This window comes from Trifolium pratense, linkage group LG2 (assembly GCF_020283565.1).
Source record: "Trifolium pratense cultivar HEN17-A07 linkage group LG2, ARS_RC_1.1, whole genome shotgun sequence".
Lineage (NCBI taxonomy): Eukaryota > Viridiplantae > Streptophyta > Magnoliopsida > Fabales > Fabaceae > Trifolium > Trifolium pratense.
This window is the reverse complement of record NC_060060.1, coordinates 53,176,438-53,199,966: the sequence shown is the minus strand read 5'-3', so window position 1 is coordinate 53,199,966 and position 23,529 is coordinate 53,176,438. Positions and strand designations below refer to the sequence as shown.

The 23,529-nt window shown below is 37.1% G+C and overlaps 1 protein-coding gene across 1 annotated transcript; it reads right to left on the bottom strand.

Annotated features, from left to right (window-relative positions):
• Nucleotides 1–10,143: 10,143 nt before the first annotated feature.
• LOC123908402 (homeobox-leucine zipper protein ATHB-6-like) lies at nucleotides 10,144–12,951 on the bottom strand. Its single transcript, XM_045959022.1, has 3 exons — nucleotides 12,304–12,951; nucleotides 11,349–11,725; nucleotides 10,144–10,948 (listed from the first exon to the last, which is right to left on the bottom strand). The coding sequence occupies exons 1-3, from the start codon at nucleotides 12,362–12,364 to the stop codon at nucleotides 10,493–10,495; spliced, it is 894 nt and encodes a 297-aa protein (XP_045814978.1). The 5' UTR covers nucleotides 12,365–12,951; the 3' UTR covers nucleotides 10,144–10,492.
• Between the last annotated feature and the right edge of the window lie 10,578 nt (nucleotides 12,952–23,529).

Below are 23,529 nucleotides of genomic sequence, written 5' to 3'. Positions count from 1 at the left end.
ATTAGCGCTTGATTAGCGCTAGACTTAGTAGCAGAGAGAATCACGGTTCCATCCCCGCAATTATAATTAAAAGGAGGTTAAAACTACTTGATGCTAGAACTGACCCCCGAATCAGATTAGACGGTCCAATAAACTAAATATCAGTAGTGAAAATTAACAAAAAAAATTATTATTAAGTTTCATATTCTAAAGTTCGGTTAATAAGTAAATAAATTTTAACTAAAAAATATTTTAGGAAAAATTCAAACTTGAGTTCTCTAAAATAATTTAATGAAATTGTTAACAACTTGATTCAAATCACTTGGAAAAAAAATACTTTCAGAAGTTCCAATAAATTTACCACAATTTGTAGAAATATTATTGTATTGTGTATGATGCAAGGTCAGAGTTTGAATTTTAATCACCTCACTTATGCTGTTTTTTTTTTGAACCAAACAAACTTACTGCATTTCATTAATTATCAAAAGTTCAATACATGAAGGAATAATCTCAAATCTATGGAAACTAGTCCAGGAATTGGCCGCCCTAGCTAAAGTGTGAGCAACCGAATTCACTTGTCTCCTAATAAACTTAACTTCAAAGTTCACACATGATAACATAACAAGAATAATTTCATCAACGATTGAAAGAAACTCTGAATTGCCTCGCCTTTTGGTACGAATAGCATCAACCAACACTTGAGAGTCACTTTCAAACTGGACGCTTTCAAAACCTCTACTCTTAGCTTCATTCATAGCTTGCAATAGTGCCCATGCTTCACCCTCCTCGGTTGATAAAGTCAGTTGCTGCCACTGCGTAAATCCAGCCATAAACTCACCAGCATTATTACGAAAACAAGCACCCATCGCGGTCCTACCTGCCTCGACAAAGAATGCTGCATCTACATTGCACTTCAACCATCCTATACGAGGCTTTTCCCACCGAATGGTGCTAACAAGCGGAACATCATGATCATCGTTACCTCGCAACTTATGGACGGCAATCCACTCGTTCCACTGATCAAACGCAGCCCGGCCTATTTGGTTTGGGCTTCTAACATTATCGTTCCAAATTTTATCATTCCGGTTATGCCATATACTCCATAACAGCATAGCCACTCTACCTATCGTAGCGTAATCCTCGTTCCGACACAAGGCAAACACTCTATCTGCCGCACTACCTTGCTGACAAGCTACGGAACCCAAGACAGATGACAGTCCAGCTGCTTGCCAACTGGATTGAGCAGAAGTGCAGGTGAAAAATGCGTGTATATCATCTTCCACCTCATCTTCACATAATGGGCAATGAACATCACAATCAACATGACGTTCTAATAACCGACGCCTCGTTGGAATACATCCCCTACATAATCGCCAAAGAAGATGACGCGCTTTGTGTGGAGCATGCGCTTTCCATATTTCTTTCCAATTACCTTTCACATGGTATTTATCATTTCGGAGAATATACTTCATAGCAAGCTTGTACCCGGATTTGACCGAGTAACACCCATTTCGTTCCTCCTCCCAAACTATTTTATCCACATAGACCGACCCAATGAGAGGTGTCGCAATAATCCTCTCTGCCACCTGGACTGGGAATAACATGCGAATTTTAGTCACATTCCATGCTCGATAATTGTCTACCATCAGGTCCCTAACAAATAAGTTATACATTCCTTCAGGTTGAGGCGAAGGAATCCAGCGTTCTCCATTCCCACGTAACCAAGGATCCGACATGACGTGTATCTTGTCACCACCACCAATCCTCCACCTATACCCGAGTAAAAGAACCTGTCTAGCTTTCCAGATACTACGCCATGCAAAACTAGGATTATAGCCCAGAGACGCCTCCAACAAAGTAGATCGTGGAAAATACCTTGCTTTAATAAGTCTAGCCACCAATGTATCTGGATTTTGTAAAATCTTCCATGCTTGTTTCGCTACCATAGCCATATTAAAGGCTTCAAAATTCCGGAAACCCAAACCCCCTTTATCTTTGGGGCAAGCAAGTCTCTCCCATGCTAACCAATGAATACCTTTACTATTACCATTACCACCTCCCCACCAAAAGGCATTTATCATTTTTTCAATATCATCAATAAATGAAGAAGGGAGGATAAACATACTCATAACATAAGCTGGGATGGCTTGAAGCACTGACTTTATCATAATCTCTTTTCCAGCTTTCGATAAGGCTCGACCTCTCCATGAGTTTATCCTCTTCCAGATACGGTCTTTAATATAGGAAAAAATTGCCTTCTTACTTCTACCTACCATAGACGGTAGGCCGAGATAAATACCTGTGCCCAACACATGTCGCACCCCAAGAATACCGGCTAAATCTGCTTGAGCCGCCTGTGACATATTGCGACTAATGAACACTTCAGACTTAGACAGGTTAATTTCCTGACCCGAGGCCTGTTCATAAGTTTGTAGAATACTTAAAAGTTGGGTCACCTCATCAACATTAGCTCTGCAAAATAAGAAACAGTCATCTGCAAACAAGAGATGAGACACTTCAGGGGCGCCTCGACAAATTCGCACACCATGAATGTCTCCTTTACCAACAGCTTGGTGTATTAGAGCGGTCAGTCCTTCCGCTACAAGGATAAATAAATAAGGGGACAATGGATCTCCCTGCCGTAAACCTCTTCCCGGAGTAATAGGCCCAACTTTGTCAAAATTCATAAGCACTGAATAGTTAACAGAACTCACACACATCATCATCCACTGTACCCACTTCTCTCCAAACCCCATTTTGACTAACATACCACGAAGGAAACCCCAATCCACCTTGTCATAAGCCTTACTAATATCAATTTTTAATGCTAACTCACCTCTATATCCTCTAGTCTTTCTCTTCATAGCATGTATAACTTCAATAGCAATAAGGGCATTATCAAGGATCGACCTGCCTTCGACAAAAGCTGACTGCTCCTGGGAAACACATTTATCCAGACAATGCTTCAACCTATTAGCAAGCACTTTAGAGACTATCTTGTAGAGGACATTACAGAGAGAAATAGGTCTCAAATCTTTCATCGAAGTAGGATTATCACATTTAGGGATGAGACAAATATTAGTTTCATTAAGGCTAGAAGGAAAATACCCCCTATCTAACCAGGAAGATGCGGCTACAAAAATATCATCTCCGCAATGTTCCCAGAACCTTTGGTAGAAAGCTGGGTTGAAACCATCAGGACCTGGTGATTTATCCGGGTGCATCTGAAATAACGCTTGTTGCAATTCAATTTTGGTCAGAGGTGCCATAAGTAAATGGTTATCCTCCTCTGTCACCCTTTGCTGGATAAGATTAAGCAAAGGTTCATGAATACCACTTATACATCTGAAGAGAGCATTAAAATAATTCTTAGCTACCCCGCACAAATCCTCTTGAGTATGAACTGTAGTACCTGCTTCATCCATAAGTTTGGTAATCTTTTTTTTCTTACTACGAGCTGAAGCGGACATATGAAAAAATCGAGTATTCAAGTCACCCTCTTGAAGCCAATGCATTTTGGCTCGCTGCTTCCAGTACCCTTCCTCCTGAACCAGTAAAGTAGCATGCTTATCAGAGCATTCCTGAAACCTCCTGCTCTCTACCTCCCCCTGATTATCCCTCAACGCCTCCATCTCACGGACACATTCTTCAATCTCCTGTTTAAACTTCACTCTTTTCCTTTTGCCCCACCTTTGTAACTTGTTAGCACACCGAGCAACACGATCGACTATCTCAACATTGTTATTCGCACCCCAACCATCAATCACCGTTTCTTCCAAATCTGGTTCCTTCAGCCATTTATTCTCAAACCGAAAGGAGCCATTGAAGCGGACTGTTATAGTAGGAGAGCATTGAAGTAAAATTGGACTATGATCTGAATGTGAGGCCAAGAGGTTAGATAGTCTTACGTCAGGAAAGAGATGCAGCCAACTCGTACTAGCCATAGCTCTATCCAACCGCTCTTCAATAACATGAGGTGTACCTCGACTTTTGATCCAAGTAAATGGGTGTCCTGCAAGAGGAATATCGATTAAATTGCAATCAGTGATTGCTTGTCTGAATCCCATACACAACCAATTGGGATGTGGGTGAATGCCCTTTTTATCCTCCTGTGAAAGTAGATCATTAAAATCACCAATTATACACCAGGGTACAGGGGACATATTAACCAGCTCTCGCAAAAGATTCCATGCCTGTCTCCGTCTACTACGCTCCGGATATCCATAATAACATGTTAACCTCCACTCCCCCTTCTGCTCGTCCTCCACTAACATATTAATAAAGTTTCTCGAATAGTTTAAAACGCTACATTTACTATTATCCTTCCAGAACACCGCCAGACCTCCACTCTGCCCCTCCACATCAATAGCCAGACAAGAATCGTAACCTAACGTGACCCGAATAGGTTCAAGGTGTCTAGCATGAGATAATGTTTCAGACAAGAATAAAATATCCGGCTTATGTTCTCGGGCAAGCTTCCGCAAATTAGGAATTGCACTCGGGCCGCCCAAGCCCCGACAATTCCAACTAAGAATATTCATGAGTCCCGGCAGTCCTGGGAACTGCCAGGACCTGCCGATAAAAAATGCTGGTTAAGTTGCTCGTCTGTCGCTGCTGGAGTTGTGCCTTCAGCACGTCTGCGCTTTTTCTCCATATGAGTTTCCATCTGCTCAGGGTGAACCACTTCAGTTAACAATGGGGTAATCTGTCTACTTTCTCGCAGATTGGATCTAGCTGAGGGGGCTAAACGCGGTGTATCCACAGTCCTAATAACACCTTGTTCAGAGAGAACAACTGAATTTCGTCTATTTGCTACCATTGACGGGGTAGATATTATGTCATTGTTGTCATGAAGCACCACAGAGTTAACCCCTGGTTCACTTTCCCTATCTGTAGCATGTGCACTTGGGCGTTCTGAGTGAGATTGGGAAGAATGCGAAGGATTCGGTGCACTTCCCCTTGACTGGCTTCCAGTAAACGTATCAGCCCTACCTCTCCCTTCCTCATGCAACCATCGCGAGTCCATCCGACCACCAGGACGGCGGACGTCTGCTCTAATTTCGCTAGTCCAACCTCGCCTCCCATCATCCCTCTCCATGGCATATCTAACATCACACTTATCTTCTGAGTGGCCAAGGATACCACACACAAAGCAAAAGAGTCTGAGTCTTTCATATTTGAATTTTACAACGCCCCCCTCACCACCATTCACAGCAATCTTCTTCTCGATTTTTAATGGTTTTCTAACATCTACCCGAACTTTCACCCTCATATACTGTCTCCAGAAGCTCGTATTATTATTTTTATCATACTCCAAAAATTCTCCAATATAGTTTGCCAACCCTTTCCCCACCTTCTCAATCATCATTCCTACTGGAACGTTATGGATTTGCACCCAAAAGTTGACATGAAATAACGGAATATCATATAGTGAAACTCCCACTTTCAACCTTTCAACAATCAGTGTGAAGTTGTCAAAAGTCCAAGGCCCACCCTTGATTACCGCTTCAATATCCAATGGATGAAAGAATTTGAACAAATACAGCCCATGTGAAGATTGCTTTACTGACATACTCTTCACCGGCCTCCATACCTCAGCCAATCGCACCTTCATAACGTTGAACTTAATAGGGCGGTCATGGACAAACCGACCTACTAAGCATAAGCTAACATCATCTTGTTCAGTTTCATTCTCCTCCAGCTCGAAATTCAAAACCTCCTCCTCGCCTAGATTAAGGTTCTCCAGAGTTGCTTCCATGGTGAAGACAAAACGCAGAATCCTGACAAGACCAGAACAAAGCAACAACAACCCAGACAATTCTTTGAATGCGAAAGCGCAACGCAACCAGGAGAATAAGCACACACAGGAAAACAGACAAAGTAAACAGGCACAAAAACGTACAACTCTCACGATAACGGAGAGATAAACAAACAGCTCTCACAAGGAGACAATCCCAAATCCCTAGCAGGAAATTCAACTTATAAATAGAACCGCAACTTCACACCATCTTTCAATTTTGAATCAATCGTCGAATCGCAACTTCAATCGCAGACAGAATCGCAGAGGAAAATACCTCCTCCTCGCCTTTTAAAATACTTTAAGAAGCGACAAATCATTTAGGCTTAACTAAAATAAGGAAAAGATAAAAAAACAACCTACAGCCATTGAAATTGAAATCAAGTATTTCAATGTTGATTGTGGATTTGGAAGAAGGTAAAAATAGAACATATAGCCATCGGAATTGAAATTGAGTATTTGGTTTTGCACTTAACTCTAAATAGAACATGTAGAACTGCGTTGGAAGAGTCTAGTTTTACCAAAAATCTTAAGAAATTTTTGATTCGTTCATCTGCTATAGTACATCATCATCAGTGTTGTACCGGGAATCCAGGTGCTATTAATTATTACTGTTGCAAATTCTGGGATGTTAGTTTTTACCGTGAATAAGATTATCTTAAAACTTGGGTTTTTCAAGGAGAAGAATCTTCTTGAATGAAATTTCCTATTTCAGATCTAAAAAAAAACAGAAAAAAACGTAACGAAAAGGACTAATTGATGCAAACGAAGAAAACATAAGGGATTAAATTGATACGTTTTAAATGTAAGAGATCAAATTGAAACCTAAAATAAATGTAAGAGGCTAAATATATAGTTAAGCCAATCATTTAATAACAATAGTAATAATAGAAATTATTTATGTACCAAAAAAAGAAAAACTTTACATTAAGAATGCATATCAATTGAACTTCAGACATATATTAAATTTAATTGTTATCCAATTTCGTAAAAATTCACTTTTTTTTACTAGAAAAATAAGTCAATATAATTAATTTAATTGGTCGTAACGTATGTACTCTGGATTATCGAGTCTCCTTCTCATGAAAATTAGAGAGTTAATTAAAAATATATAAAAAATTGGTCGGATGATTTATTGGTATTCATGACCTTCATCGTTTAATTTTCACTATTTTGTGCCGACGGCTTTAGTCCATTTAATCAAAGATTTATTTTGTGTTATGATAAATGTTTTTATTTTTTACAAGGCTAAACAACAAAAACAAAAGAACGCACGATAACAAAGACTGAACACGAAGGAAAAAAGTCAGTCGCGTCGTTTATGAGAAGCTCAAGGATGCCGTCCGGAGGAGAAGCGTGAATTGAGAGATCGACGTCTAAAGAAACATCAAGTTTAGCTAAGAAATTTGCGCATTAAATTCCCTCTCTAAAAATGCAACATATTGTAACATTGTTGTGAGAAACCATCTCTTTAATATCTTAGATCAATACACCATTAACATGAAATTAGATGTTGGAACCTTTGATGATATTAACATGGTGAAAGGAGTGAGAGTAGCATATCAGCATATCAAAATCCATATCTTAGCTAAGGCGAGACCATGGAAGATAGCATATGAAAAATCCATATCCTTGGTGATAAATGTTTATGAAAAAAATAAAAAAATTCAAGTGTGTATGATTTTAGTAGTATAATAATAATATATTCAGACATTTTCTTAGATCTACATGTTAGAATATTTTCCAATATTATGTGGGCCGCAATCAATTGTGAGTTTTGGTTTTAATAAAAACGGGTTGATGTTGTTGTGATCCATTTGATGATGCTTAAGCCCGATAATTGTGATCAGTAATAATGGGCTTAAACACTAATTCTGATTTGTGTAGAAACAAAGTGTAGGCCCAACTCTAGAGTCCATGATGGGTGGTACTAGGGTTGTGATCTTATATAAGATTAGCTAGGTCCCCTTTGACGTCACGTACAAACACAGTAAGCTCATTTGTTGTCTTACCCATCAAAGACCTCAAAGATCGGAGCAAGTGATAGGCAAAGGAAGACCTTGTCTAATATATCGGTGATTCCGATATCAACTATTCCGGTAAACATGATTGTTGATTATCAAGTAAGTGTGTTCTAATTTCATATAATATGTCAATCTCTAAATTATTAATTATTACACTGCACACAAACACATGCATGGTGTGGTGTGTGTTGATCAATTTCTGAATAAATTATTTTTTATAAGATTAAAAGATGAAAGTATTTACCGTTGTGATTGTGACACTAGGTTGAAAATGCAGAAAGATATTCGAACATGATGGTCAAGGCTGAGAAGTTCACGGGTAGGTGGGTGGTTGATGAGCAGAGCAGCAATGGATTGGATGAGTCCAAAGAAGGAACTATACACTGTCGTCATACAGCTTCCAAGTTTGTTCTAATTTCTACGCGACGGTGACATGTTTGAAAATGACACGTTCCATAGGAGGGACCCATATATCACATGGCTCTAACAAAAGAATCAAGAGAAAATATGACCCACATGGCCACATCTATGCTAGGGATAGGGACCTCATTCTGTGTGTGTATAAATTAATAAATTATCAGAAATGATTCTAATATTATTGTTTGTTGGTGTTGGTTAAAAATATGTATTTTAAAAAGTTTTATATTTGTTGGGGAGTCTGAAAAAATCGGAAGTAATAATATGTTAATGTTCAATTAATGATCATAAGAGAATGAGATGTCATATTTATTTTTTTAGAAAAAGAGGGCAGAATTCCGTGAGATGTCACATTTTAATCTAAAATCTTAAGGTATTAGGTTCATCGATTACATATATGTTATAAATTCAATATTTTTCACATTCATATTCGATGTAAGACTTAATTACTCACAATCATACTTAAAACTCAACAATCTTCTCCCAAATGTGAGTTTCGACAATCAGAATTGCAAGAGATGAAGATATCATATCTCCACTCAAAATCTTAAGGCATTACGCTCATATGTCCCCTCTCTTATATATCCAACAATTTTGTCATTCATAGTCGGTGTGAAAATTAATCGTTCATACTTGAAATCCAACAATCTCTCTTCAAGTGTGAGTTCTCACATCCTATAATTGATCTAATACCAAAATCCACTTTCGCTACCCCTTACAACAAGAAAAACATTTTAAACAAATATTACAACAGATTTAAAAAATGCTCTTATTAAAATTCGCCTTAACCACCGACAATAAATTGATCCAAATAATAAGAAACTTGAGTCAATTTGGTTCTTGACTTTGTGTATAAAAACAAAATCTATTGAAAGAGAGTAATCCATTCCTCACATGTTCTCATATGAAGCTAATCACTTTTGAAAGTGTTCAGCCAACCTTGCATTCTTATAATGAACTAATGATAATAATGATCAAGTACGACAACATTTATTTTGACCCATTAGACGCTGAGGTCTTACTCCCTCTCTGACACTTTATAAGCAAATTTCACCTTGCTAGATTCATTGTATAATTAATGTACTTGAACTATATTATAGTCTAAATACATTAATTATACAATGAACCTAAAAGATCGTTAACAATGTTTCTGGATCAAAATCCAAGTTAAAACATAATAAATGAAAGACTCATACTAATCCAAAATATTTTTAGTGACTACAATTAGAAACCTCAAGATGATGAGTCGTGTTTAATGTTCAATGTTTAGGGTAAATAAATAGTTTGGATTTCTCTATGATCAAGTTTATAGTGCAAAATGTTTCAAAAAAAAAAAGTTTATAGGGCAAAAGTGAAACAAAAAATTTTTTATGCACATTTATTTTTTATCATTAGATCAAATAAAGATGTAATGTGACATAATGATTTAATAGGGAAATTTATTAATTCAACCATAAAAACAAATTTATGAATGATAAAGATGTTTGCACATATTAGACAAAGTCTTCTCTTGGTCCCCTCCTCCCTTTTATATCCATGTCTCCTCCTAGCTATGGGTTACTTTAGTTGTCATTTCAAGTAATTCAGCTAAGATTTTGGAGCTATGGTGGGTAGCTCAATTGGTTTGAGCTAACATTTTAGAGGTGTGGTGGATAGCTCAACTAGTTGACACTTTCTTTCCTTCCTTCCGACCAAATGGACTCTTAAGTTTTTCCTAAGTTGTAGCGAATATTTTATGACGGTCCAACTTATAAGCTCAACTTTTTTTTTCCAACTGCTTATAAGCTCGACTTATTAATCTAAATAAGTTTAATTTAAAACTTGAGTTCAATTGTTTTTATTAATTAATAAACAACTTGAACCTTTTAAGCTTATAAAAAAAAACCAAAAAACAAAACTTGAACCTTTTAAATTTTAGCAGTAAAATGAAAGAAAGATAAAGCAACATTTTTTGTTGGAATTAAATTTTTACAGCATGGATTTTCATTATTACCTTACCACTTAAGAAATTATTCATACCACCATACCAGAGCCATAATCAACCTTAATCCCTTAAACCATCAATGTAGCTGCAAAAAGCACCCTGCTCCAATCTCTTATCTGTTCTTTTCTTCACATGCAAGATTCAACAACTCATTAGCCATAGTTTTGCTACCTTTGATGTCCAACATGAGACCGACAAAGAAACCAAACCAGCCATTTTTTACAAAGAAATTGAGGTAATTATTTCCTCATCTTTTCATATTACAACTCTTCATCTTTTTGTTTCTTTTATTTAACTCCATTGATCAGGACAGTACCATTGTAGCGTCGGTGCTTGATCATCTGAGAAAAAATTGCATGCCTCATCTGCACTTAAGAAATTCTGCTCTTCCATCTTCACTTGATAGGATTTCGGGTATTGGAAGCAACTCATAGAGGAAGAGTCAGGAGACAACAAAAGGTGACCTCGAAGAACCCCGGATGAAGAAATTGCGCTAGAGTCGCTGTCAGAAGAACCGTCTTTCAAGTCTACCGGAAAGAGTGAAGAAGCTTCTCCAATACCAATATCATTGTTGTTGATTATGCAGTCATAATTCAAGTGATCCTTGGATTCTGAACTAGGAATTGATGTTTCGGATGATGGGTTATGCTTCTCTTCGTCGGATTCAAGCATCATTATCTCCTCCTTCACCAAAACACTGCTTGAGCTTTTTTCTCCTTCTTCCAGCTTTGATTTCAATTCCTTAATCTGTAAATACAACAAACCAATCACTCAATTTCAATAATTTCAACTTTGATACATTTTTTCCCTAAATAAAGTTCCAATTTTATTGGAAAAAAACTCAACTCCACCCGTATGTTTACAATGAGCGAAAATTCGAATCACTTTAGCCTATAAAGTTAACAAAATTTTATCTACGAGATTAAAAACTCTATAGGGAAAAAACCCTGTGACATATCTCTTTAAACTGTTTTTAGCTCATTTTCATAAACTCTACCGAATTAGCACAAAAACATACTTTTATCTTTGGTTATAGAAACAACTTATTTATAATCACTTATATGATAAGTGTTGACTCCTAATTCAGCTCATACTACACTTATGACAGACTAAATTATGATTGAGTTACTATTGTGTGTGTTTGTACCTCCTTGTTAAGAGCTTTGTTATCTTGACCAATTGCATCATATTTGAGCTTAAGAGCATCATAATTAGCTTTAAGAACACCATAATCCCTTTCCAACTGTTTAGTCTTCCATCTAGCACGACGGTTTTGGAACCAAACAGCAACTTGTCTAGGCTGCAACCCAAGTTCTATAGCAAGCTTCTCTTTTCTTTCAGGTTCAAGCTTGTTTTCTACCTCAAAGTTTTTCTCTAAAGCCTTAACTTGATCCACTCGTAATCGTCGTTTCTTCTCCGAGTGATGGCCCGTTTCTTCACCACATCCTTCTTCTTCAAATCCATCAAGCATCATTGATTGAAACTCCATACCATACACATGTTTGTTCCTTGGACTTTGCTCCTCTAAATCAATGCAAACAAGAAATAATAATCATAATCATTAGTATATAATAGTAGTAATTGACTAATTGCTATAACCAACGTGAAAGTAAATCATAGTACCCTCAAAAGTACCCTCCAAAAAAAGAAAAAAAACACATAGATTTATGTCTCAAATTAATTTGGTGGTAACAATTGACTTTATAAGTTTTTGCGTATAATACGGTTGTAAAATGGTAATTAGTGTAACCCACTTGGGGTTGATCCAGTAGTATTGGTTTGGGTCCTTGGAGTTGGAGTATGCTCCTCTCCAGGTCTCAGGTTCGATTGACAACCAGATGAGTTGATATATCTGGTTGATCAGATACATCAACAATCAAATAAGTTGATAATACATCGACGACAACCAGATACATTAATTTTTGTTGACTCAACTTTCACTTTCATATAAAAGTCTAGAGTTACTGAGTTACCGGCAAACGCGGTAAAAACTTCGCACCTACAATTGCTAAATGACTATTAGAAATTTCACACCTACAACATGGCAACAACAACAACAACAAAATTCAACACAATAATGAAGTTGCAATTAACTAACCAACCTGTTGATGGAGAGATAGTGATGAGAGGATTTGAAGAATCTGAGGTGGATAGTCTCTTCATGAGTGAAAATGAGATCTTAATAATTGAACAACTAGCTAGTAAGTAGCTACTCTTTTAATCCTAATTATGATTAATTAATGAATGTTTATATAATTAAAGATCTCAAGAAAAACTGACACAACAAAGATTTTCACTTAAACAACACCAATTCTTAAAGTACTGAAAGTAGTTATTATTATTAACATAATCATCATGTTCTTGTTTTCTTACACCTTCACCCTTTTCATCCATCAAACAATTCATACACAAAAACACACACAATTAAACAAATAAAAACTTACTTAATAACTATAAAAAATTACAAAAATAATAATAGTAATGTGTGAATATAAATTTAGAAGAGTAAGAACTTTGATTAGAGTTTGGAAGGTTTGAGGAAGAGATGATGATGGTGGTGAACCAGCGGGGTTATCAATTGCACTCTGTTTATTTATTATATAAACCCAAGATGGGTTAGAATTTGACTTGGGTTAGGTTTAGTGATACCGTGGTTAGTTAGCATTGAAATGAACCCAAATTCAATCCAAATGCAATTTTTGTGTACCGGTTGTGTCCGGTGGTGTTTCCGGTTTTTCGACCGTTTAGTAACGGTGATTTTTTCTTGGCTAGCTAGAGCGTAATATAAGAGATTATTGTACAATTAAGTCAAGAAATCATTTCATTTTCAGAATAAAGCAAATAAAGTTCATTATTCGTGGATTATTACTAATCATTGATGTGATAAAATATTACTCCTTTCATTTAAGAGTATGCCGGTCTCTTTTAGCAGTCTTGAGTGAAAGAGAGTTTACCGTTCATTTGGGTCCAAAAAGTTTGCCCCACTTTTTTGAATTCTATAATACTCGATAAGTTAGTTTTTGTAAACTGGAATAAGGTGCTCCACCGACTACTAATGGGTGAGTGAAGCCGTCGAAAAGTAAAAGCTACCATCAGATCAATGTCAATAGAGTGAAAACTGTTGGGATTGATTGCAATGTAAGTCCCATATTGCTAATGAAGAACAAGAAGGAGGTTAAAAAATAGCTATTGAAAGTCCCACATCGCTTAGAATTGTGAAGCAAGGAGGAAATCAAAGCTATATAATGGACCTAAGTTCTTTGTTTATAATTGCACCAAGCATTAACACTTGTAAACACTTTAAGTTTATATTTGTGTCTTTTTGCTTTTCTCTTATGCTCTTGTTTAAGAGTATTTGAGATGTAGTTCAAATATTTACTTTGGAGAGTGTGGGTGTAGTGGGGCATGGGGTGGTTGAGAGTGAAGTCTATGTGTTGTAATAATTTTCACATAGTGTTTATTCTCTGGTTGTCGGTTTTGACAACGGCCGTGGTTTTTTCTCCGGTTTTGGAGTTTCCACGTTATATTCTTGTGTTGTTGATTGCATTCTTTTATTTTCTCTATGCCGGTTTTTCCCAACAACTGGTATCAGAGCTCTTGGTTTGATTCAGGAGGAGGGAGTTCCGCTGTGAAGTTTAGGCTAGAGAAAATTGATGTTTGGCTTATAGAAAATCAAGTCAAGGATGTGTTGATGCAATCAGGGTTACACAAGGTCAGCCTGGAGAGGCGGTGGTAATAATACTCAACATCAGTCTGGAGAGGCGGTGATAAGAATAATTGGGTTACGTCTGAAACAACAACTTATTATGAGGATGCGGAGGTGCTAGTGGAAGTTGAGAATCGGTGGAGTGTTGAGTCATGGACTTTGGAAGCTCCTATCACATGTGTTTGAAGAAGAAATACTTTTGAATCCCTAGAGCTAGTTGAAGGTGGAGTTGTTCATCTTGGTGACGGAAAGCTTGTAAGGTTCAAGGTATGGGTGAGTTTCTTTCAACACAGTGCGAGGTATTTTCTTGAACTTTGATGCATAGATAGTAGGTAGATTACTTGTTAGATAGTTCTACTATTATTGGTTATGCATCTGTTACTAGTGGTGATTCTCATGTTTTGGTTAAGTTGTGGATCTTCGGGTGGGTACTTGTTAGTGACATGAGTTTAGTTGGACTAGTGAAACAAGGTTTACTAGGTGATGTAACTAAACTGGAATTGTCGGAGCCTAACAATGGCCTGAGGTGGTTTCACAGATGTTTGAAGTTGTTCAAGTGACACATGGGCATCAGTTGACATGGATGCAAGGTGTGTGATGATAGCGTGCGGGCATTGGTTGGCATTGATGCAAGGTACGCGGTTATCTCGATGGCTGATGAACTTCCAGAGAAAGCCAACATGGAAGTTGCACCATAAATTGTCAACGAGGTTTCGAGATGAAATTCTTGGGATGACTTGGTTCCAAGTGAAGCAAAATCTTGGGATGGTTTAGTTCCAAGTGAAGAAAATTCTTGGGATGATTTAGTTCCAAGTGGAGTGTACTTTTTATGGTGGAGTATGATAATTTAATTTGTCGGTATAGACAATGAGAATTGTGATTGTCGGTGAAGACAGTGATTGTCGGTATAGACAATGGAAGCAGAAGATAATGATTGTCGGTGTAGACAATGAAGATTGAAGACCATTACAATCAAGGTGGAGATTGTTGGGATTGATTGCAATGTAAGTCCCACATTGCCAATGAAGAAAAAGAAGGAGGTTAAAAAATAGCTATTGAAAGTCCCACATCGCTTAGAATTGTGAAGCAAGGAGGAAATCCAAGCTATATAATGGACCTAAGTTCTTTGTTTATAATTGCACCAAGCATTAACACTTGTAAACACTTTAAGTTTATATTTGTGTCTTTTTGCTTTTCTCTTATGCTCTTGTTTAAGAGTATTTGAGATGTAGTTCAAATATTTACTTTGGAGAGTGTGGGTGTAGTGGGGCATGGGGTGGTTGAGAGTGAAGTCTATGTGTTGTAATAATTTTCACATAGTGTTTATTCTCTGGTTGTCGGTTTTGACAACAGCCGTGGTTTTTTCTCCGGTTTTGGAGTTTCCACGTTATATTCTTGTGTTGTTGTTATCCCATATTTTAGCTCAAGGTAAAATATGTTATAATCTTTAGTTCCAAAGACATTTATTACTATAAGAACCTGTTAAATGGCTTTAAATAGCCTCAGTCTTTAATGTCTTTAAGAACAAGAGAGTTCTAATGAAAAAACTTCATATTTCAAGACTGAAGAATGTTTCGATGGAAGCCAATGAATCGAAGTAATCAGGAATTGTGGAATTAGAGTATTTTTCATTATCTAAGTGTGATTCAACTTCGACGGTTACAACGGTCTTAGGCCTTGGTTCAGTTCAAATACAAAGGACGCGTGGCCAAATTTAAGTAGTTTAACGTTAGAGTTGCAGTTACTTAGTTTTTCTATAAATAGGAGATTGTTTAGTCGAAATAGGGCTCACAATTCATTTACACAAACTCTCAAACACTCAAAGTATCCATGTTAAGGCGAGAAACGAGTTACTCGAGAAAGATGTATGAATCAGTGAACCTTTATACTTTCTTTGTAATTTTTACATTTTAAATGCAAATTTACTTTCCATAAGTCTTTACTTTCAGAATAATTTACAATTTCCTGCATTCAATTAGTTCTCTCATTCGAGTGAACTTTCACTTTTATTCGCATTCAATTTATGTTTCACATTTGTGTTTCATAAATTCTCTTTTTATAAATTAAGTACGTTGTTTGCAAACTAAGGATGTCTTTAAAGATAAACTTCCAAACTTCTTTTAATAAAATGCATGAACAATTGTCCCAGGATTTACTAGTTGGTCCTTCAAGTAATTAACTTAAACTAGCGGTTGTTTACCAAAAATCAGTGTAAACAAATTGGCACGCCCAGTGGGACGGGTTGTTTTGTGCAATTTACATTTTTGAAAGAAGTTTATTTTCTAAAAATCCTTTTACAAATACTAAGACAGTTAGTATTTATAGTTTGTGTTTTGATTTTGTATGCATTTGAGAAGTGGTAAATCTTTACCAAATTTAACTAGTGTTAAATCTAGATCAAAAATGGTTAGACCACCAAATAACAATCAAAACAATAACAACAATGTCCCAAATCCTGAAGGACAGCCAACACAAGCGTCAATTAGTAACGCTACTATCATGGCTCAAGGCTCTGGAACATCTGCTTCGAGCGTTCCTTCAGTCAGTTTTGGGAATATAGGGGTAACAATGCCCTCAACGAGTTCGACTATATCTGGGTCGATATCTTCGTTAGTATCACATGGTATAGGGGGCAGTCAGCCTGGTGCTGAAGATGTAAGGAGCCCCATTCGATCATTTCTGTTGAACCAATCAGGATTAGGAATGCCAGAATCTTTAATGGCAGGCTTACATAATTCTAATCAAAATCCTGACAGGAGTACCATGCCTTCCCCAGCAGCCTCTGTTGTGGGAAATAGGACCAGAGACATTGCCTTACAAAATTTAACCAATGTAACTATGATGTCCTTTCGACAACAAATGGACGAGAGTAATCATGAAATGGTTAATACTCTGACTTCGCAATTGGGAACTATTTTGAATCCCTTGATCAACAATACAAATAACAATTATCAGTTGTTAGTCCATCAGATGGGGCGGATTGCAGATTTCTTTGGTACTCCTGCAATGCCTAACCAAAACCTTCAGCCCATTCGAAACCAAACACAGGTTCAGAACCAAGGGTTTCATGTGAACAATGAAGTTCCAAACAATCAAGTGCCACAAGTGGTACAAGAGGAACCACCGGCTCCAGTAGCGAACCATGTGCCAGAGCCTGAAGTAATTTTGGTTAATAGAAATCAGAATGCTGACGAAGTAGTTAGACATGTGCAAAGAAACAATTTTGCGCAACAAGATAATTTGGCGAATTTGGTCGAAACTATCTTAACTCAAAATGGTTTCAATGTTGGCCTACATAGGCCTAACTTTATTTCCCCATTATCTGAGTATGTACTACAAACTGAATTGCCAAGGGGATGGAAAATCCCCAAATTCACAAAGTTTGCTGGGGACACAACTGAGTCAACAGTGGAGCATGTGGCAAGATTTTTTGCTGAAGCAGGAAATTTGGCAGATAATGAAAATTTAAGGTTGAAATATTTCCCAAATTCCCTTATAAAAAATGCTTTCACTTGGTTCACAACTCTTCCCCCTCGTTCGATTCAGCATTGGACTCAATTGGAAAGGGCTTTCCATGAACAGTTTTATATGGGCCAATCTAAGATTAGTTTGAAAGAATTGGCCAGTGTGAGGAGAAAGACACCAGAGTCCATAGATGATTATTTGAATCGATTTAGGCTACTCAAGGCCAGATGTTTTACTCAAGTGCCTGAACATGAGTTAGTCGAAATGGCTGCTGGAGGCCTAGATTATTCAATTCGAAAGAAATTAGATACACAACATCTAAGAGACATGGCGCAATTAGCAGATAGGGTAAGACAGGTCGAACGCCTTAAAGCTGAAAAGGCTAGATCGTCAAAGTTTCAAAAGAGGGAAAAGATTGCTTATGTCGAAACTATGGATGATGATGATGAGGAATATGTAATAAACTATGGAGACATAGAGGATAATGAAATTAATGTGGCCGAACTAAAACCTGGCCCTCCTTATGTCTGCAAATTACTAAAACCTTCGAATGGAAAAAATCCTGTCGAACCTAAGAATGATAAATTTGTTGCTAAAACTTATTCATTTGACATAACTAAATGTGATGAAATATTTGATTTATTGGTTACTGATGGCCAAATTGTTGTTCCAAAGGGATTGAAAGTGCCTCCCCTTGAACAACAAAAGAAAAGAGGTTTTTGCAAATTTCATAATTTTTTGGGTCATAAAACCTCACAATGTGTTCTTTTCAGGGATCTGGTTCAAAAGGCTTTGAAAGATGGAAGGTTGAAGTTTGGAGAGAAATCCAGACAACAGATGAAAATTGACGAAGATCCACTACAAATATCAGATGCTTCCTATGTGGAACCGGTCGAATGTTTGATGATCGATGCCATGGACTTATCAGGAGGTGCTCAATTGGTTTCTATTCCAGAGAATGAATACTACGAGAAAATGAAAGTAGTATATCCTGGGGCTGAAGAGGAACTGATTGACTTTCTGCAAAGGTGTAAGCTTAACAAGTCTGAAGTTATGCTTTGCCCAAGGTGCAGTGCTGTATTCGACAAGAAGGCTATTGAGGGCCTTAACAAGTTTATACCATTCAGAAGAAACAAAGAGAATTGGCCAAAGTCAAGGCCAATGAAAAGACAGAACATGGCGCATGCCAAACCAATACATCAAAGGTTGGGCAACCCAAATACTTTTGTGCCATCCAACAACTCACCAATGAACAAATGGGTTCATGGTCATGCACCAAACCCTGTCAGAAATTCTGTTGACAAGGGAAGTTCAAGTAAGAATCATTCGAGTCATTCTGTTGATTCGAAGAAATATGCTTACAGAAACAATTACATGGGAAAGAATCCCATGACCCGCACACAATGGCGTAGGCATCAGCGCCAACAAAGACTCTCCCTTCAAGAGGCTCAAAAGACTGAAGACAACAAAGGAAAACAGGTTGTCGAAGTGACCAGAAGGCCTCTGAAAGAAAGATTGACTCAACCAGGGGATGATCGAAAGGTTGAGAATGAGTTCGAAGAAGAGAACATGGAAGATGAGGATCTCCTTGATTCAGATCCTGAGTTTGATGTGCTGGTGAACGTAGTTTCGATCCTCCTTGCTGAATATGACGTGTGGTCAGAAGTGACCGAAGGGGAGGATGAGTTCGATGAGTCTGAATTGGCTTTGCACAAGCCAATGTGTTATTATGTGATGAATAATGGCTGTTTAGAGGAACAGATGGCCAATTTTGAGAGGCCAACTGAGGGAATGAAGAATCACTTGAAACCCCTCTTCATTCAGGCCAAAGTATATAATGTGGGGGTCAACAAAGTGTTGATTGATGGAGGAGCAGCAGTAAACCTGATGCCAGAATTCATGATCACTAAGATTGGTAAGTTTTCTACTGATTTGCACCCTCACAACATCGTTCTTTCGAATTACGAAGGTGAGACTGGTTTCTCACTGGGGGCAATTCAAGTCGATGTGGCGGTTGGTAGCACTGTTAGGCCAACTCTGTTTTTGGTTGTAGCATCGAAGGCCAATTATAATCTGCTTCTAGGAAGGGAGTGGATACATGGTGTTGGAGCAGTGCCTTCGACTCTCCATCAGAGGGTAAGTATTTGGAGAGATGATGGTGTGGTAGAAAATATCGAAGCCGATCAAAGTTATTTTAGGGCTGAGACACACCACATAACTAAGCATTCATTTGATAGGAAGTTGGCGAATATATCGCCATGTACTGAACAGGGATATGCCTATGCCCCTGCCGATAATGTCTACCATTCTGTCAAATTAGATCCAACTCATGGATTTATTTGGGAGAGAGAGGAGATAGATGATGGTCCTTATGAGGATGAAGGCAAATTCCGCCCAACTGGGTGGGACTTCGAAGAGGACCACAATGACTAAGCCCAATGCTTGGGCCAAGATTTCGGCTTACATGGCCGAAAACAGAATAAATATGGCTTTAGAAGCCACAATGCTGCAAGAAAATATGGCTGTCGAAGCCAATAACTGTGAAAATGGCAGATTATTGCCAATGACTCAAAAATTGGACTGCATCTATGATGAAGAACCATTAGGATTTGAAAAAGATCCTTCCAGTTCCAGTCAAAAGATGCAGGCCCAAGACCCTTTGGAAGAAATAGATATTGGAGATGGCTCGATCAAAAGGCCAACGTACATAAGTGCTAATATCCCAAAGGACTTGCGTGATAAACTGGTTGAACTCCTTAAAGAGTTCAAAGATTGTTTTGCTTGGGATTATAATGAAATGCCAGGTTTAAACAGAAATTTGGTCGAACACAGATTACCCATTCGACCAGACAAGAAACCAGTTAAACAATCACCAAGAAGATTTGCACCAGAAATCCTATCTAAGATCAAGGAGGAAATTGAAAGGCTGCTGAGAAGCAAGTTCATCAGGACTGCCAGGTACGTCGAATGGTTAGCAAATATAGTTCCTGTCATTAAGAAAAATGGCTCTCTTAGAATATGTATAGATTTTAGGGACTTAAATAATGCTACCCCTAAAGATGAATATTCGATGCCTGTAGCAGAAATGCTAATAGATTCAGCAGCAGGGTTCGAATATCTTAGCATGTTAGATGAGTATTCTGGATATAACCAAATTTTTATCGCTGAGGAAGATGTGGCAAAAACAGCTTTTCGATGCCCAGGGGCTTTGGGCACCTATGAATGGGTCGTAATGCCGTTTGGATTGAAAAATGCTGGAGCCACATACCAAAGAGCAATGAACTCAATTTTCCATGATTTTATAGATACTTTTATGCAAGTATATATTGATGATATTATTGTTAAATCATCATCACAAAATGATCATTTGGTTTGTTTAAAAAAGTCATTCGAAAGAATGAGGAAATATGGATTGAAAATGAATCCATTGAAATGTGCTTTTTGTGTACATGCAGGAGACTTCCTTGGATTTGTGGTGCATAAAAAAGGCATTGAGATAAACCAAAACAAGACAAAAGCTATTTTGGAGACTAACCCTCCAACAAACAAAAAGCAACTTCAATCCTTGTTGGGAAAAATCAACTTTCTGAGAAGATTCATTTCGAATCTAAGTGGTAAAGCTCAAGCTTTTTCACCATTGCTTCGACTCAAGAAAGAAGATGTTTTTACTTGGGGGCAGGATCAGCAAGAAGCATTTGATGAAATCAAAAAATACTTGTCTAATCCTCCAACTCTGATGCCACCAATTAGAAATAAGTGTATGAAGTTGTATATTTCAGCATCTGATACCACATTAGGTAGTATGTTAGCCCAAGAGGACGAAAATGGTGAAGAAAAGGCCATTTATTATCTAAGTAGAGTCCTTAATGATGTTGAAACTAGATACAGTAGTATTGAAAAGCTTTGTCTTTGTTTGTACTTTTCTTGTATGAAATTGAAGCATTATATAAAGCCTATTGATGTTTATGTTTATTCTCATTATGATGTTGTTAAACATATGTTGCTAAAACCAATTTTACATAGTCGAATTGGAAGATGGGCCTTAGCTCTTTCTGAATATTCACTTTCATACAAACCTTTGAAAGCAATTAAAGGCCAAATAGTGGCTGACTTTATTGTTGATCATTCAGCAATCGAATCACCTCAGAATTACATTGCTCTAGAACCATGGACTTTGTATTTTGATGGGTCTAGACATCAACATGGTACTGGAATAGGTATTTTGATAATTTCCCCACAAAAAATTCCTACTAGGTTCAAATACAGGATTAATGGTATTTGTTCGAACAATGAAGCTGAATATGAGGCTTTGATAGCAGGTTTAGAAATATTGTTGAGCCTGGGGGCAAAAGACATTAAAATAAAAGGTGATTCAGAATTAGTTTTGAAACAATTGACAAAAGAGTACAAATGTATTAAAGAGCATTTGATTCGTTATTTTGTTATAGCGAATGCGTTACTAAAACGTTTCGATTCGATTGACATAGAACATGTTCCTCGAATAGAAAACCAAGAAGCAAATGACTTAGCACAGATTGCTTCAGGATACAAAGTGTCCAAAGAAAAGTTGGAACAATTAATAGAAATCAAAGAAAAATTGATTTCTAATGAACCAATGCAATTGGAATTGTCAATGCCAAAACTTGAGGGGGCAGAGATGTCACCAAATGACATAAATAATTTTGATAAAGAAATGAATTATGATGAATTCCAAATTTTTGTCATTGACAATTTAGTAGATGGTGATTGGAGAAAACCAATTGTAGAATATTTGGAGAATCCAATCGGGAGTGCTCCTCGAAAGATCAAATATAGGGCGTCAAATTATGTGATCATTGGTAATGAATTGTTTAAAAAGACCCTCGAAGGAGTACTGTTGAAATGCCTTAGTGAGAATGAGGCCTACATAGCAATCTCTGATGTTCATAGTGGGGCCTGTGGTTCTCACCAATCAGGCCATAAGATGAAATGGTTTTTAGTTCGACAAGGCATGTACTGGCCATCTATGTTAAAAGATTGCATAGATTTTGCTAAAGGTTGACAAGAATGTCAAAAACATGCAGGAATCCAACATGTACCTGCAAGTGAATTACATTCGATAATAAAACCTTGGCCATTTAGAGGTTGGGCATTAGATTTAATTGGTGAAATAAAACCAGCATCATCAAAAAATCAAAAATACATAATAGTTGGTGTTGATTATTTTACCAAATGGATCGAAGCCATACCCTTGCCCAATGTTGATCAAGAAGAAGTTATAAGTTTTATCCAAAACCACATCATTTATAGGTTTGGAATTCCTAAAACCATCACAACTGATCAAGGCTCAGTGTTTACTGGTCGAAAGATGCAAGAATTCGCTAGGCAAACAGGGTTTAAACTTTTGACTTCGACACCTTATTATGCGCAAGCAAATGGTCAAGTAGAAGCTGCCAATAAAATTATTATTGGATTAATCAGAAAACACATTGCTCAAAAGCCAAGAAATTGGAACAAGACTTTAAATCAAGTCTTATGGGCATGTAGAAATTCCCCTAAAGAATCAACAAACTCTACTCCATTTCGATTAACATATGGTCATGATGTCGTGTTACCAGTGGAAATTTATTTGCAATCTATCAGAATTCAAAGGCAAATGGAGATACCAACCGATCACTATTGGAGTATGATGTTTGATGAATTGATTGATTTAGACGAAGAAAGGCTAAGGGCACTTGATACCTTAAGTAGACAAAAGGAAAGAGTAGCCAAGGCTTACAATAAAAAGGTTAAGTCAAAAGCTTTCGACGTAGGGAATTTAGTTTGGAAAGTTATTTTGCCTATGGACAAAAAAGATAGAATTTTAGGCAAGTGGTCCCCAAATTGGGAAGGACCTTTTAAAATAATACAAGTGTTTTCGAATGGTGCATATGAAATAGAAGAATTAACTTCAGAAAAGCGAACATTGAATATAAATGGTAAGTATTTGAAAAAATATAAACCAACGCTTTTAGAAGTTAATATTAGCACAGAATAAATATTCGAAACGAAATTGAAATGGCATAAACAAAGTAAAAATGCCATAGAAGGCAATTGTCAAGGTTACAAACCAAATAAAAACAAAACCAGACAATTGTTCGAGTAGTTAAAAAAGTTTAAAAGAGCATCAAAAGAAGGT